Below are 16,521 nucleotides of genomic sequence, written 5' to 3'. Positions count from 1 at the left end.
TATACTCTCTTTTCCTTTACTTTGTAATGGGAGGGGATTTTTTTATAACACCCCCCAACTGGTAGCTTCAATTATTATAAAAAATGGATGCCCAGATTTTAACTCTTTCGCACCGAGAGAGGACCAAATCTGCTTTCCTCAAACATTGAGAAAGCCTGTGTGTATGAATTTCTCATGGAGTGATTTTCCATCCACCATAACAAGCATAATGCTACAGTCCTAACAATAACCGACTTAAGTAAAGCAACAACCTCTTGCATTAATTGGACGCTTTCACCACTGTGTGCAGTTTCCCCTTGGCACAGGATTACAACTTTGGGCATCAACAGCTAAACATTGACAGTCAACAAAGGAAAAAGAAGGTGCATTAAAATAACATAACTACTTTTATTCACTTCAAAAGAATGATTGGCATGCCATTTAACAACTCCCAAAAGCAATGAGCAATGCACTACCATGATGGGGGAAAGGACCAGGTAGAAAATGATTCAGGCGTTCAAGTGACCTGCCGATGTCTGATTGGTTGTGAGTTTTGGGTGACTTCGATAGAAAAGATTTGAACCTCATACTGTATAAGCACTGACCCATCACAGCAAAGTAAACTCATAAGAAATCTTACTACCTATGATCCAACTCAGGAGAGTGTTGTAAAACGCCCACGTTCAATCCACAACAACCCACGGTGGTAGTGATGTACATAATGTAAATATTTTGTATTTTTTTCGTATCTTATTTACTCACTTTTTTGTCTAGTTTGTGTTTAGTGTTTTGCACCAAGGACTTTGTGATTTTTATAAATCATCTTGACAAAGTGAACTGTGCACCGTTTTTGTGTATAGCCAAGTTTTTTTTTTTTTTTTTTTTTTTTTTTTAATGTGCTTTTCGTGTTCTTCAACGGACTTTGATTTTGCAAAGCCGTTGAACTGTGTAATTTAAATATTTACGAACGTGGAAATTACTTACTCTCTCAAGTTCAGTTAGAATAATCCCAGCAAAATTTAAAAAAAAAAAAATTACATGTATTTTAGATATCAGCTTTTTACGTCTCATCATCAGAACCGCTCTGCTTAAAGCAAGGATCAATCTGAATTTGACTTTATGTCATGTGACTTTACAATGTACTTGTTTCTCCAGCTCTATGCATGCTCACGTAGCTGCTAACTGTGTGTAAGACTTCAGCCGCACCTACTCATGTATTTACGAAGGCATTATTGCTTAAATGGACTAATTTCAGCATCTTTGTTTAAATGCTTGAACTTTCACGAAGGAATGATTTTCCTGACTTGCCACCAGTGTTTCTTAGTTTTTCGTCCCCAGGACGCGGCACACAAGACAGTGTGCCTTTCATTGAAAAAAAATAAATAAATAAATAAAAATAAAGTAAGAGCCCAAGAGCCAAGATATCTACTGGTGATTACTCTTTGTAGCAGAGGCCAGACTTTAAATTTACGATCCAGATCCAGCAAAGTAAACAACTAACACCCAACTGATAATTTTTACTGTGTCAGCTATGCATTCACACATGTGTAAATTAACCTTTCCTGTTTGGCTACAATTTAGACTCTATTCTAGAGGTGTGAGCAAAGCTAATGCTTTTATACCTAATGACTATGAAAATTGCAAAAGCTATCTTATCATGCGAATGCTCGCTTACCTACCTAAAATGATATAAAAGGGAAGTATAAGTTTGTATCAGATAAGAAAAATGCAAAAAGATTACACTGAAGGTCTAGAAGGGAATTATGATAGGAAAGTAGTATGAAAAGAAAGGCACACAGAATTTATACTCTCAAACTAGATGAAATTCAAGATGTAAAATTCAGTAAGTAGATATTAGAATTAGCTTTGCTGAAGAAAAACTATCTGAAATTCATCTAACCTGATGTATTAAATAAAAGAATTTATTATTTTTTATGGGGAAAAAATTATCGAGAAAGGAAGCAAAATGAAGATAATTAATCATATCAATATTGTAGATGTTATTTACAATAAAAACAGGTATCCACTAATGTAGCTAGATGTTATTTGCCTTTAACTGCTTGACCAAGCAATTAAAATGAAAATAACAATGGTGACATTCTGAATCTCATGCATCAAGATAAAGATAGTGTTTAAAATGTAGTTACTTGAAGTTATTGAGAAATCCTGAAATGACATTCTCATATGAGTTGAAAAGTTAAAAGAGAAATAAGCCACCAAGAAAACTGAAGGATTATAAATCTATAGTACTAATGAAGAACTGTTAAGAATATGTGATGGAAGTAATACATGCTGAAATCCAATTTTGGCTAAATGCAAACACTGAAAAATAATGTTCATTGAAGGCTAAGGAAGTTTTTTAAGCTAATTACCTACAGATAATAAAATTATTAAAAGCTTTGATATTCGCTAAAAATGGAAAACAAAATAATTTAGAAGAGAGAAATAAGACTTGCATTAATTGGATATCACTAAAGGAGGAAAAAAAAAAGATTATGGAAAAATAACACTTCTAACATTTCAGACATTGTTATTGAAAAAGAAAAAACAAAAGTTCGATGCAAACACTGCATATTTGAGTAAACATATGGAACAACCATCTAGTTTTATCAGAAAATACAATAAAGTGCATTTTATGAGCACATATATGGATTAATCCAATCGAGAAAATATGCACATATATATATGAAGAATTATGTAAATTCCTTAGAAAACTTCATAAGATTAAAGTTAGATGCATGATTTACATTTATACAGATTTGCTCCCGAACCTCAGTAGAGTAATATGTGTAAAGGATTTAACAGCCATTTGGAAATTCAAATTCTGCAATAGTACACTTGACTAATCCATTCATCTCAAAAGAAATAATTAAACCAAACAAATATTTGGAAACTGACATCAGACAAGAATACGGAAGCATTGAAAAATACACGTATACATTCATTTAGACCAAGAATAACTTTCTTATGCGTTCTGTAAATTAAACAAATGAAAGACAGAAGATGTGATTAAATACCAAAACTTGAATAAAAAGTAGTTTTTTGTATTCATAAACTAAAACTAAATACTGAACTGTTGAATAAAAAGTTGATTGCACCCCCCTGAAACTATGAAATTCCTTCCTGTCTGGGAACCCTGTATCAAGTGAAGACCTTGATGATGTTTCATCTTCACCAATATCAAATACAGAATTTTAAGAAGCATTAAATCAATAATATATTTAGCAATGACCAGAAGGCTAACTTTTTCTGTTTATAGCATGTCTTAGTGTAATTAAGATACTAGTGAAAAATATTAGAAAGCACAGAAGATGAAATTTAGACACATTAAAAAACATAAAATGCATCTCTATATCTAACACAATAGATAAGTGAAAATTTAATACAATCTGATGTACCGAAAGTTTTCCGCCAAAAATGTTCTTAATAAAGTTACGGGGGGGGGGGACATGAAAGCTGTAATTTAATGCGGGTAGTACTCACAACCCAAATCTATGACTTTCTACCAACATATTGATAGTTTTTCAATGCCTTCGGCCCAGAAACTTGGTAGCCACAAGTCCAAAAACAGATCAATCTCACTTCAGACGTCCTGCGCAGAACATAAGATAGTACCAGCAATGTGTAGCTGCAGGTGTGAAAGAAACAGAAGTCCGAAAGAGCGATATCAGAGCTATATGGTGGGTGTGACAAAAGAACTCATTCAAGTCTGTATGGAGTCCAGCCAGTAAATGCAGACACATGCGTTCTTGCATTATCTCACTGGAACATTCCTTTTTTGCACCGAAACTCAAGTCGATGTTTTCCCTTGATAGCAGCATCAACATGGACTAGCATCTCCTTGTACATCTTAATGCAGAGGTTTTACCCTCTCCAGATACTCTTTATGATACTCCAGATAATACCACAGCTATCACATCAGATACAAAGCATGATCTTTTTGTTAGTTAAATTGCACTTTTCGAAATTGCCGATGGGCTCACCGGGCACAGAACAACCCACTTTTCGGCCTGTGTTGTTGAAGTAAGTCCATTTTTCATCACAAGTGACGATTCGATCCAGAATTGTGTTCGTACACTGATAATTAAGCAGATTTGTGCTGTCCTTATCTTTCCCAGTGATTGAACTTGTATGTCAAGTTTATGTGATGCATAGCACGACTAATGGACATGGCACTAACGTCTAACTCCTTGGCAAGCTCTTGAGTGGTTGCATACTGATCTTCTTCCACAAGTTTTTGCAGGTGGGCCTCATCAATGCTAGAAGGCTTGCCAGAGCACTCTGCTCCTTGAATGTCATAATCCTTGTTTTTGAACTTTTGGTACCAAACCTTCAGTGCCATAAGATACAGCATTAGTACTGTACGCATGATTTGGTGACATTCTGTAGCTCACTTTTTGCAACAGAACTGGAAGTAAATGTGACGGTTCTAATCTGGTAGAATGATAGCTACATTTCGCACACCTATCGATTAACGATAACAAAAATTTCTTACAAATTTTGCAACACAGTGTCCTAAAGCAAGTCCCTTTCTTTTAAATGCCAAACATCTAATATTATTTAAAATAATATGATTAAACACACCAATATGAACTGTTTGCCTCCATGATATTTGTGGTGGTGGGAAACTTTCGTTAAAACCCGATATTTCAAACATAAGACAGAAAAGATGAATTAGTTAATAACCTTGAAAATATTAAAACTGATTCTCAGTCATTAATAAATTAGATAAAACATTCAAAATCAAAAAGTCAGCTATTATATATTAAAAATATCAGCAGAAAATATTTTTTCGTGACAAAATAATATGAAATGAAAAACAGATCACCCAATGCTTGTTTATTCCCAAAATCAAGAAGCCGAAAGCTTAACTAAATATCAATATTCTAGGGATTGAAGAACATTTTTAAAAAAACTTTAAACATCATCTGACTGGAATTCCAATCTTTTAACATGGAATTTGATCATACTAATTTTTAAGGACTATTTTTGCATTTCAGTTCCTGGAAACTACGAATACTGTATTATGAAAAATATTCTTGTAATATGCTGATGTAAAACAGCTTAATTGTTTGTTGAAGGTTTAATTTAAAATATTACTTATGAATAAAGCTTTAGAAACAAGGATTAGAAAAATATAATTGTCATGTCAAAATCGGGCATAACTTGAAATGAACTGACCATATGAAATAACATTTATGCTCATGGTAAAGTTTTCTTGAACATGGCCACAGCAGATTCCCGTTTCATCACCTTTTCAAGAACTTAAAATGTTTTGATATTTCACCTTTGTTTTCCTTAGACTGTAAAATATCCAGCTTCTAATCATCTGCTATATTAATAGCACAATTTATCCCCTCAATGCAACTATAATAAATGAAAAATGAGCAACTTATATTCATTAAAGAAGAACATACTAGATTTGTGAGGGAATCAATTACGTACAAGATTACACATCACTGAATTGGCTGCAATTAAAAATTTGAAATTAATGGCTTTTTTTTAAATAGAACTATTATCTTCTTCAATTATGGCAAAACACATTAGAGTTTATGAGTTTGGAAAAGGACGTTTCATACGGACCTTTTAAAGGTTAGGTTATTTGAATATTACAAAGCATACAGTGGCTGCATAGCTAAGATGCCTTTAATGGAGTATTTTTTTAAGAGAAAGTGGCTCGTATGCACGTAAAAAAAAAAAAAAAAAAAAAAAACACACCACATAAGAATGTTCACCCAGTCTGCTTCTGCTAATATAATTCCTATGGCTATAACCTGAACGCACTTTAATTCCCCTTACCCTATGATCCCCCATAAAAGTAGTCAGTAAAAAAGTTTATTTGCTTGTCACATGCTTAACACATGTTGACTGCCGTGGGGGTCACCGGTGTCTGGCGCTCGACTTTGCTACAGCACCATGGATGCCAACAGTGATGCGACCAATAGTAAAATACATAATTAGAATAAATAATTAGAATACTGTAACAGAACAGAATAAATATCGATACTGATAAATTTTTAAATAGTACCATTGTTAATATAATGATCTGAAGAATAATAAATCACAAAAATTTAAATTATAAATCACAATAATGGTCTACAGGGCCTTGGGGGTCACTGGTGACCGCCACTGTGAAAAATGCATTAAGCACAATTATATAACTCACATTATCTTCTGTAGATAATATTTTAACATAATATACATCGCATAATAAAAATTTCAAGTTGGCATCATGGGCAAACCACGTAAAATGCGTGTGACAGTCAACGTGTTAACATATTGGCAATGAAAATTAAAAGAACAAAATTTTTATTAAATTATTATACAGAAAATATGGTAGTTATACTACAATGCTACTAGGGGTATGTTTTGATTTATTTTTGATGATACTGTAACAGAACTAACTGTACTTTTTGTCATTCAGGCACAGTCAAAAACTGCAAACTGTGAACTGCTGTTTTGTGCAATGGGTTCAGCTTTTCTTTTGCATAAAGTGCATCAAAAAGATGTTCCACACATTGGTATATGTGCTGCTTCTTGCGGGAAAATCCTAGATGGAGCAAAATGTCTGTATTTTCTGGCACATGTGTTAGTGTCTTCACTTTTTCATCCACGTTTTACACCTTTCTCCACAGTGCTATGAACTCTTACTACAGAAACTCGAAAATCTCTTAATCATAAGAACTAATTCACTGCTCGTACAGAGCATGACATAGGAATTTGTGATTCTCATGTCAACAAAATGTCAAAATATACGAATCCACATACATTGGGAAAATAACTTACCAACTATTGCATGAGTGATATCGAAATATTTTATTGCATAAAAAGCAAGGTTATGGCACTCTATAAGTGGTATCAACCAAGAAAATACCAATAGTGATGAAACACTATATTTTGCCCTTAAATTTCTGATTATTAATTACTTTTCATCCAAAAGATGATGTCTTAAGCGACCTATTAATGCATGTGGTTGTGCAAGAAACCACTAGCTTACATTCTAGTATGTATTACATTCTATATTTTAAAAAGGTTATTTCAGTGTTAAACCACTGACAGCAAAAGGTTAAGGGCTTGTTCTCATTGTGGCTTAACACAATGAGTATTGTCATATATAGTATAAACTAGGGATGCACAACCTGTGGCCCGCCGAGGCCTTTTCAAACCTTTGTTGCGATTAGACATATCGGTTGTCTCAAGAAGGGGTTGTGAGAAAAAAAAAAAAAAAAATTACTACTGCTCCCTTCATTACTCATTCTACTCTGTCCCCTCGAAATGAGATTTGGCACTGAGTCAAGTTCCCGGCGTCAACCAAAGCCCGTATCTGCTGCCTGAACACGAAAATTGCTCCTTGCCTGTAGGACCAACACCTATAGAAGATTGAGAAAGAGTCTGTGGTATGACCTAGCACGAGTGTGTTTGCATGCATGCACTAGTAAAGTGGAAGAGAAAAATATTTGCTCGGATCCAAAGTGGTGCATTCATTTGCTTGGTATCGTTGCACATCTGGCTTCGTGACTATACGTTGTTTTATCACGCGTGTGTCTATTTTTCTTTTCGAGACCAAAGAAGTTTCACGTTTTGAATATTTTACTTTTTTGTTAAAGTATTATTTTGAAAGTGGAACTAACGTAGAGTTTTTGCAATTTTTGTTCGCCGTGGTTATGATAGTTGCCATGATGAATGGATGCAAAATGAAAAGAAAGTTAGCGGACGATAACAGGAAATTTTCGAAGGCCTGGACTTCAAAGTACTTTTTTGTGGAGCAAAATAATAGAATTACATGCTTGATATGTAATTTTACGATTAGTGTTTGCAAGGAGTATAACATTAAGCGACGCTACGACACGAAACACTCAACATTTTCAAAGCTTGAGGAGAGAATCAAAATCGTAAAATTGAATCTCTTTGCCCTTCTCTCGTTGCTCAAAGGAATGTATTTGCAAAGGCATCTTCACAGTTAGATAACTGTGTTGAAGTTAGTTTTGGAATTTAATTGCTAAAAGTGGCCACCCATTTACTGATGGCAATTTTGCAAAGGAATTTATATTGTTGGCTTCCGAGAAAGTATGCCCTGAAGTTACGCAGAAATTTAAAAATGTGAGTCTCAGCAGAATGACAATTCAAAGAAGAATTGAAAATTTATCTGATGATGTTACTGAACAATTAAAGAATGCTGCCACCAAATTTAAGTACTTTTCTCTAGCAGCTGATGAGGCAACAGATATTACTTCAACAGCTTAGCTTCTTTTGTTAGAGAAATTTCTGAAAATTTTGGAGGAACTTGTTGGAATGAGTTCAATGAAGGGGCGAACAACTAGGACTGATAGTTTATCCTGAGTTTTAAATTTGTGTTCTGCACATAATTTTGATATTAACAAACTTGATTAACAAACTTGCTAGTATCACTACTGATGGAGTCCAGCCATGATTGGAATTCAGAATAGCATGGTGAGTCTACCGAGAAACCATTTGGATGACAGAGGAAAATATTTGCTTGGGTATCATTGCATCATACACCAAGAACAGCTATGTGCAAAAGAACTAGGATTTGGCCGCCTAATGAAAGTAGTGAGCGATACATTCAATTTTATTTGCTTACATGGTTTAAACCACAGGCAATTTAAGGAAATCTTAGAACACACAGATGCACCACATAGTGATTTCATATATTACTCTGAAGTACAATGGTTGAACTGTGGAGAGGCTTTGAAAAGGTTTGCTGATTTGATTGATGAAATAAAGTCATTCCTTGAAGAAAATAGCAAGCAAACTAGGATGTTAAAGGAACCATCTTTCAAGAGAGACTTTCTAGTTGATGTGACAGCCCATCTGAATGACCTAAACAAAAAATTGATGGGAAAAAACAATTCATCAATCACCTGGCCTATGCAGTATCTGCTTTCAAACTAAAACTCCAGCTGTTCTTAAAGCAGCTTGGCTGTCAAAATTTTATCAATTTTCCTTACTTGAAGAAACTCAAAGAAAATTTTCCTGATAAACAACTGGATTATTCAGATCAAATAAAGAGGCTGCCTATTTCTTTTGAAAAGCAATTTACAGACTATGACTTGCATAAGGTTAAATTTAAACTGTTCGGGGATCCATTTTCTGTTGTAGTCGAAGAAGCTCCAGAAGATGTTCAAATAGAATTTATTGATTTACAAACTTCCGACTTATGCAAATCCAGATTCCTATTCTAGATATTCTAGACTTTTATAGAACTCTGCCTGCCGAAATTTTGCGCTTAAAAATAATGCAAGCAGATGTGCTACCATGTTTAGTAGTACTTATATATGTGAAAAATCATTTTCTCTTATGAATCTAAATAAGTTAAAATTAAGAAATAAACTGACAGATCAATACTTGTAATCTGTTTTAAGAATATCAACAACTAACTTTCAACCAAATATATCAAAAATTATTGATAAAATTCAGTCTCAACCATGACACTAGTGTATTTAACTATGGATAACTTGTACACATTTTTATTAAAATACTTGTATACAAGTATTAAATTATCATGCACAAGCATAAGCGGTATTCCCCCTCCCAAGCTAAACTGGATGTTTTGGCACCAGTAGCACACACAAGGGAAAAGGGAAACCCCATCCCTCTTTGCTTAGATACATACATACATAATGGTCTCCAAATCAATTAAAATTTGATATGATGCATGTCTGATTTTGCAAATTAAGCAACTTATTGCATTGAACCCCCCCCCATCACCACCGAAAATGTTTTCCATATGCTATTGGCTCTCAGCAACCAAGTCGTTTCTGTTAGCGGCCCTTCTGCTAAAAAAGTGTTATGCATCCCTAGTATAAACAATTAGCACATATATCATATATATATGTGTGTGTGTGTGTGTGTGTAAGATAAAAAATATGAAAGCAAACTTCTAATTTTAATTGGCTAGAACCTTTTTTTACTTTTTATTTAATTTGGGGATTTCCTCTCCCTGTCTTAATAGTGCTATAAGTCTAAACTGCATCATTCAAATCAATCATGCCATCCAACATAATGCTTAATGCAGATACCTCTTGACCATGTAAATAATTGTAAACTGAAACTTTTTGACTCCCTTCCTTCTTCTTCTGAATTGACACATCCTTTTTCGCTTAAATTTCCTCCTGGCAAGACACTCTTCATCCATGCTGCTGCTTACTTGCACAAGATGACGTGGAAATTATTGTATTCAACTATGATTGAAAAATATAGGAAAATGATCTGATGAGAATTATCCAACAAATTTATAACGGCCATATCTGGAAGTTTTTGGATTACGCATTCATCCTTCCAACTGCCCAATAAAGTGCCTTCAGAGGCCAAAAATTAAAGTACCTGATTCTTTCATCTACGCATTAAAACACGACATATATATTACACACACAGTATAAATAGAAATGTTTTTGACTGACATATCATAAATGTTTCTTAATGTCATTTAATGTATTTGTAATCATAATATTATATTTATATATGTTTTTAAACCCTAATTAGTTTGTATTCATTAGGATACATAAGGTTGAATGTGGATAAAATATGTGTTTTGTCTATTTGGATAGTAATGACACTTCATTTGTTAACATGACTTGAGCCACATAATTTCAAAGCATCATTAGAACATTTACACAAGAACGTTGTATACATTTATGGTCTAGGTCACAGCCAATCATAGAAGGGTAACTTTGTGATGATTTGATTATGTTCATATTTCTAGTGGAAATACTTCTCTACCAAATTTTGAATTTAAAAAAAAAAAAAAAAAAAAAAAAACTTTCAGTAGCCATTTGCTGTTAACACAAGACATTATTAACCAATTTTTCAAATTTCAATCAATAACAAAATAGTTTTAAATAAAGGTTTTAATATAGTAAAATTTTATTTAAAATGGGTATGATAATGAAAGCACGGAAAGGAGAAAAGATTTTAGAAAATAATGGTCTTTAAGAAATAAAAAATTTAGAAATTTAGAAAATAATTTTAGAAAAATAAATTTAGAAATTTAGAAAATAATAATCTTTAAAATTTAGAAAATAATAGTCTTCATCATTATGAACAAAAACCTCACAGCTTTGCTAACACATTTCAAAATTTATAATTTAAAAGGAGGGGCTCTTCAACTACATTTTAGGTAAAATATTTCAATACTTTTCCCTTATTTGTCAGAATATGTAATACAAAAATAAATTATTAAAATAAATAAATACTTTTGCAACTTACCCTCAGTAATAGAGAAAGGATTGTAATCATAATTCAGTTCGGGAATATTAGTGCCGTCGAATTCAATATCGGAAGAATCTGCCACATCATCTTTAATTTTACTTTCTCTGACATCCAAAGAATCAGAAGAGAATACGGAATCAGATGCACAGCTTTCCTTTAAGAAGGGAGGAAAAATTACACAAATTTATTTTGAGTACATGTTGCAACAATAAGAGAAACCTAATGCAAACCATATGTAAGCTGTATGATTTGCCACAAATGAGGCTAGGGTTTCTTATGTTTCTAACTCTAAGCAAATTATAGACTTGTAATGGAACTAAACATAAATGGTTGTTGAAATGTCCTTGCATTATGCAACTAAGCACATAGTCATTGATGCAAAACTGTCACTGATGACTAATACAGTGATCTTAAACTGGCAACGCCTCAAAACAATTTTGTGGGGCCCATGTATTATGCATTTTTTGTACGCATATGTTGTCAATTACGTATTTGCGACAAATACAAAGTTGCAGATATTTCGAGATTTTAGTTATTTCTCATCTAAGTTTATATCATTCTCATTTCCAATAAAAATAAACCTGAATAATGTACACATTGCAGAAAAAAAGGAGGGACAGTTCTATACCTCCCGTTCTACTGGACCATTTGTCAAAATTTACCTTGCGCTTTCCATGTCTCGATAGCGCGACTTTATATTAGATTTATATATAGCATTGTTCTACTATAGGTATCTTGACCCCAAATCGGACTTTTTCTGAAATAAAATACCAATTTTTTTCCCATGTTTTCATTCCGCGACTCAAATTATGCCATAGTGCCAAGTTTTATAAAAATCACACGAGTGGTTTTCAAAAAATTAGCTCTCAAAATTTCAGTTCTCAATGTTAATTAAATTTGGTATAAATTTATTAATAGCTCTTTTTTCATTAAACTTATTTGATTCTTCCTTTCACATTTTGAAATTTAGGTTCATTCCAAATAAAATTCGCCTATTTTTTTATGATTTATTTTAAAAATTTATGTTTTTAAATAATTTTCATAAATTTTTTAAAACAAATTTGAATTATAACCTACAAAATTTTTACCATCATCTTAAAGCAGATGCATTTCTAAGCATACCTGCAAAAAATTAGAGCTTTTTATTCAAAAGTTCCTAAGACGTGAATTTACATATTGGTGCATTTTGAAATTTGGCATTTGTTATAAGCGATAATAACGCCAAATGTAATTTGCAAACTTTGTTAAAATTATTTTTAAGTATGAATGATGACCTTTTTTCCTGCTCATGTACAATGAAGGAAAATACGTTGTTGTAAATTAAGAAGTTCGCCAAGTGAATTAATCTTGGTGCAAATTGAAAAAATGTGCCAACATTAAATTTTTCCATAAATTTCTCACCAAAAATTACAAAATTTAAAGCCTAGGCATTATTTGAGTCATAGAATCGAAATATGGAAAAAAAGTGGTATGTTTTTTTAGAAAAAGTCAGATTTTGTGTCAAAATGCCTATGTTAGAACAATGCTATACAGTCAAAAGTCTTTAATCCGGACTCGTCGGGACTTCGGCGATTCCGGATTATAGATCATCAGTTTAAATCTGGTAAGATGGCATGCAGAAATTATAAAATTAAAAATATGTACCGTAATTTAGAAAATAATGAGCAATTATGATCTAAAGGGTATCAAAATTTACCAAAAAAGAAGCCTAATATTTATTTGTTTACTTTATTAAACATTTCTTTCAACGCGCGGATGCGTAAAGCATACCTTACGCATAGGCGAAATTAGAAAATTGCAACCAGAAAACTATTTGATTTGTATTCGTGGTATTTATAATGACGAGGAATTTGATTTAAATCATATGAAAGACGGAGTACATCGAAATTAAATACTACATTTAGTAAGGAATTATAAGCCGAATAAAATAAAAACATCTGTTCTGAAGATAACGATAGTGTTGACAAATCAACTTCCAGTTCATTGCGCGCCGCGACGTCGCCTCCCCCCCCCCCACGCAGAGCAGCGTGAAATTGATAAACAGATTTCGGAACGGTTAGATAAACAAAGAATATGCCTTTATACATTTTTTGTTTGATGGACATCGAAACATACTTTCATTTTCTAGATCCTTTGGGAGCTCCAGCATCGGAAATTCTATTTGACATAATCGAAAGTTCAAGCTTACTTTTAGAAAATTGCTCTTACAGTCTGCAAAAAATAATAAGCCAGATCCAATTCGAAGATTAAGGAACAACGCAATCAACAACATTAACTGAAATAGATAATTAGATAATTTTAGCTTATACCGTCCGTTATACATTAAACGCGCACGCGAAAACGTATTCTGCACTTGCGCAGACGCATATGCGCAGTCGTAAATGTCTTGGGCGCACGAGTAAAACGCCTATGCGTATGCGTCAATGCGGCGCATGCGCAGAAAGATTTTAGCTTTGAGGTCCGGATTATAGATCATTCCGGATTATGGGTGTCCGAATTAACGACTTTTGACTGCATATAAATGTAATATATATCCGAAGTTGCGCTTTCGAGACATAGAAAAATGCAAGGTAAGTTTTGACAATTGGTTCAGTAGGAAGGGAGATATAGAACTGTTGCATATTTTTTTTTTCCTTTTCTGTGCAAGGTTACTAGAAAATCTATAGACGGAGCTAGTTAATTTAAAGTGTGACATAAATCTTATTCAAAGATTTGACAATACGGATTTTACTAACTTTTCTTAATAAATAAATAAACTCAATTACAAATTTTTGCACTATGAATAACCTCTTTGTTCAGAAATACATGCATATGTGAATATATATATTTTTTTAAAGTTGAAAATTAAAAATAAATGAATCAGATTGACTGATGAATATTTACAATCCACGATGAAGATAATTTATAGTCATTTTTCTCCAAGGCTACTGACTTTATCAAAATATCATCAAATTTTAAACTATAGTAAGAAATAAAGAAGTTTTCAATTATTTATATACACGCTTATGTATTATTATTCATTTTGGTATTCTTCTGTTATCAGGACTGGATTCAGAAGTGTATACATGTATGCACACACAGATACATATATATGTATAAATGCATACATGAACATATACATGCATTTCTGAACTGATCCAGATAACAGAACAGAACCTTTATTTTTTTATTTAGTAAATAAGAGAGACTAAATTGTTATTATTTATTCCCAAGTTTTGTCATATTTGGTAAATTTTCTTTGAAATCTTAGAAAGTTAATCATACTCTGTTTATTTTTAGTTAAAATAAGTTAGTCAGTAAGTTATTTAATGATTAATTAAAAATGTTAGAATTATTGAAAGAAATTTCATTCTAAGAATTTAATATTTAGCTGTTAATATATTTGTATATTATAAAAAATGAAAATGTCATATAGGTACCAAACTTTAGATTACAAGGAGAAAATATTTATAGAAGAATATAGATAAATGTTTAAATAAGATTACAGATGAAGAATATTTAAATAGGAAATAAATTTGAATTTCTTTTTTCCTTTGCAATATTATTATTGTTTATGTATGTTCTGATAAATATCCAGCAAGCGAAGTTTAAAATTTGTTTAAAGCATTTATTTTATTAATACTTTTCATTTTGTTAAAAAATATCTGGCTCATAAGCTGTTTTTAGATCGTGCATTCAGCCTACATGCTATTTAGGTTTGAGACCACTATTAAGTGGGAAAAAAAGTTTTAGTAGTAAAAAATGTAAAAAAATCATACTTTGTTTATCCTATTTTGTTGCAAATACTTTGGTAAAATACTTGATCCTTTGATATGTTTCTTTTTAGACTTCTGTTTTTTCCTTGCACTTGAACATAAAGTTAGAGAAGTTTCTGTTACATCTAAAATGAAATAAGTTTAAAACATGGATTACATAATACACACTATACATTGCATACTAAATACAGTAAATTTTTGTTAACGTGAATTTCAAGGGATCGAAAAACCAACAGTTTGTGTTAATTGGGGACTCAAATTTTTTATTTGGAATAACTTTTTTTTCTATTTACTGACCATTTACAGTGTATAGTTACATAACTACTACAATATATTATATACGTCATCAGCAAAAAACGTAACAGTAATTGCATTAATTACTGTATGGTAAACTTAAAGAATCAGCTTGCACATAGTTTTTTGGTCAAAAGTTTTTGTATATTGCACTGTCATAGATGGGAACAAAAATGCCTGTTAACATCATAGACAACTGTACACAAAGCTTTCATAAAACTAGTGGTTAATTTAGATGTTGCAGCAAAACATTCTACAGAGCTCAAAGTGTATATTTTTTGGCAGTTGCGCAGAATAATATTGTCCTCCCCACTTTCTACTGATGCAAATTCTCACTCCTCAGACTCCACTAGTGCACATAGACTCTTATATTCTTCAGGCGAAGTGGTATCATTTGTCACCATCTAATTCATCAACAGGATTAGCGTCTTTATATTTCCAGGCTCTGCTAAAACAGTTCTATAATGTTGTGATGACATGGATTTCCTGGGTGCAGCAGTAAATTTTACTGCATCAGTACACTCCAGATTGGATTTTCCATCTCTTTTTCAGCAGCACTAATTGCAGCTCTTACAAATCGCTTGCGATAAGATCGCTTCCTAACTGCTATTATGTCTCGATGGCTTAGCTTGTTGCATTTGGGAGGAAAATGAACCTTTACACTGTTCAGATCATATATATTAGGGCTGTATGCCTGCCCAATCTCATAACAAAATGCCTATTCTGAGCTATGATTTGACTATTAAAATGAAGAAACCATTTGTGAAATGATGAGGTGTTGATCCAAGCTTTCTTACGGTGGAAGCAGATGCGAAGTACTACTTATGTTTTTAAAACAATGTGGTTGCTCAGACTTACTCATCACCTAAGGACAGTGTTTATCATTATCGTCTGCATTACACACAAGGACAAAAGTTAAATATTGTTTACTGCATGCTTCATCATGGCAACATGTCACCTTTTATTCCAAGACTAGAGAAAAGATAGTAAAAAAGTCAAGTTTCGTCCATTTTCTAGTCATTTCTTGGGGCATGCTTTTCTCTCACTTGGTCAAATTCATGCAATCAGTGTTTACTTCTTCTTCATCAACTTTATTTGCATCACCATAAATCACTAATGATGAAATTGAGTGTCACTTTTGCAACTGGTAGAACCAACCAGCAGAACGAATGAAATCTCATTTACTTTTGATTGGATTGGATTGGATTGAATTATAGTTCTATTCAAAGGTGCATTGGAAGTGTACATATGATTGAACTATTCT

At 32.5% G+C, this 16,521-nt stretch overlaps 1 protein-coding gene across 1 annotated transcript in view; it reads right to left on the bottom strand.

The window, feature by feature from the left end:
- Positions 1-16,521, bottom strand: part of LOC118191493 (centrosomal protein of 192 kDa-like) — a 381,533-nt gene that overhangs the window by 126,390 nt on the left and 238,622 nt on the right. Inside the window, exons 5-6 of the mRNA XM_085824676.1 lie at positions 14,967-15,088; positions 11,206-11,362 (exon numbers count right to left, since the gene is read on the bottom strand). Of these exons, the coding sequence (XP_085680802.1) occupies positions 11,206-11,362; positions 14,967-15,088 (279 nt within the window). The remainder of the gene's footprint in view (positions 1-11,205; positions 11,363-14,966; positions 15,089-16,521) is intronic.

This window comes from Stegodyphus dumicola, chromosome 10 (genome assembly GCF_044657685.1).
Source record: "Stegodyphus dumicola isolate Sdum_Otavi_A_Nest chromosome 10, ASM4465768v1".
NCBI lineage: Eukaryota > Metazoa > Arthropoda > Arachnida > Araneae > Eresidae > Stegodyphus > Stegodyphus dumicola.
This window is presented reverse-complemented; position numbering and strand designations above follow the sequence as displayed.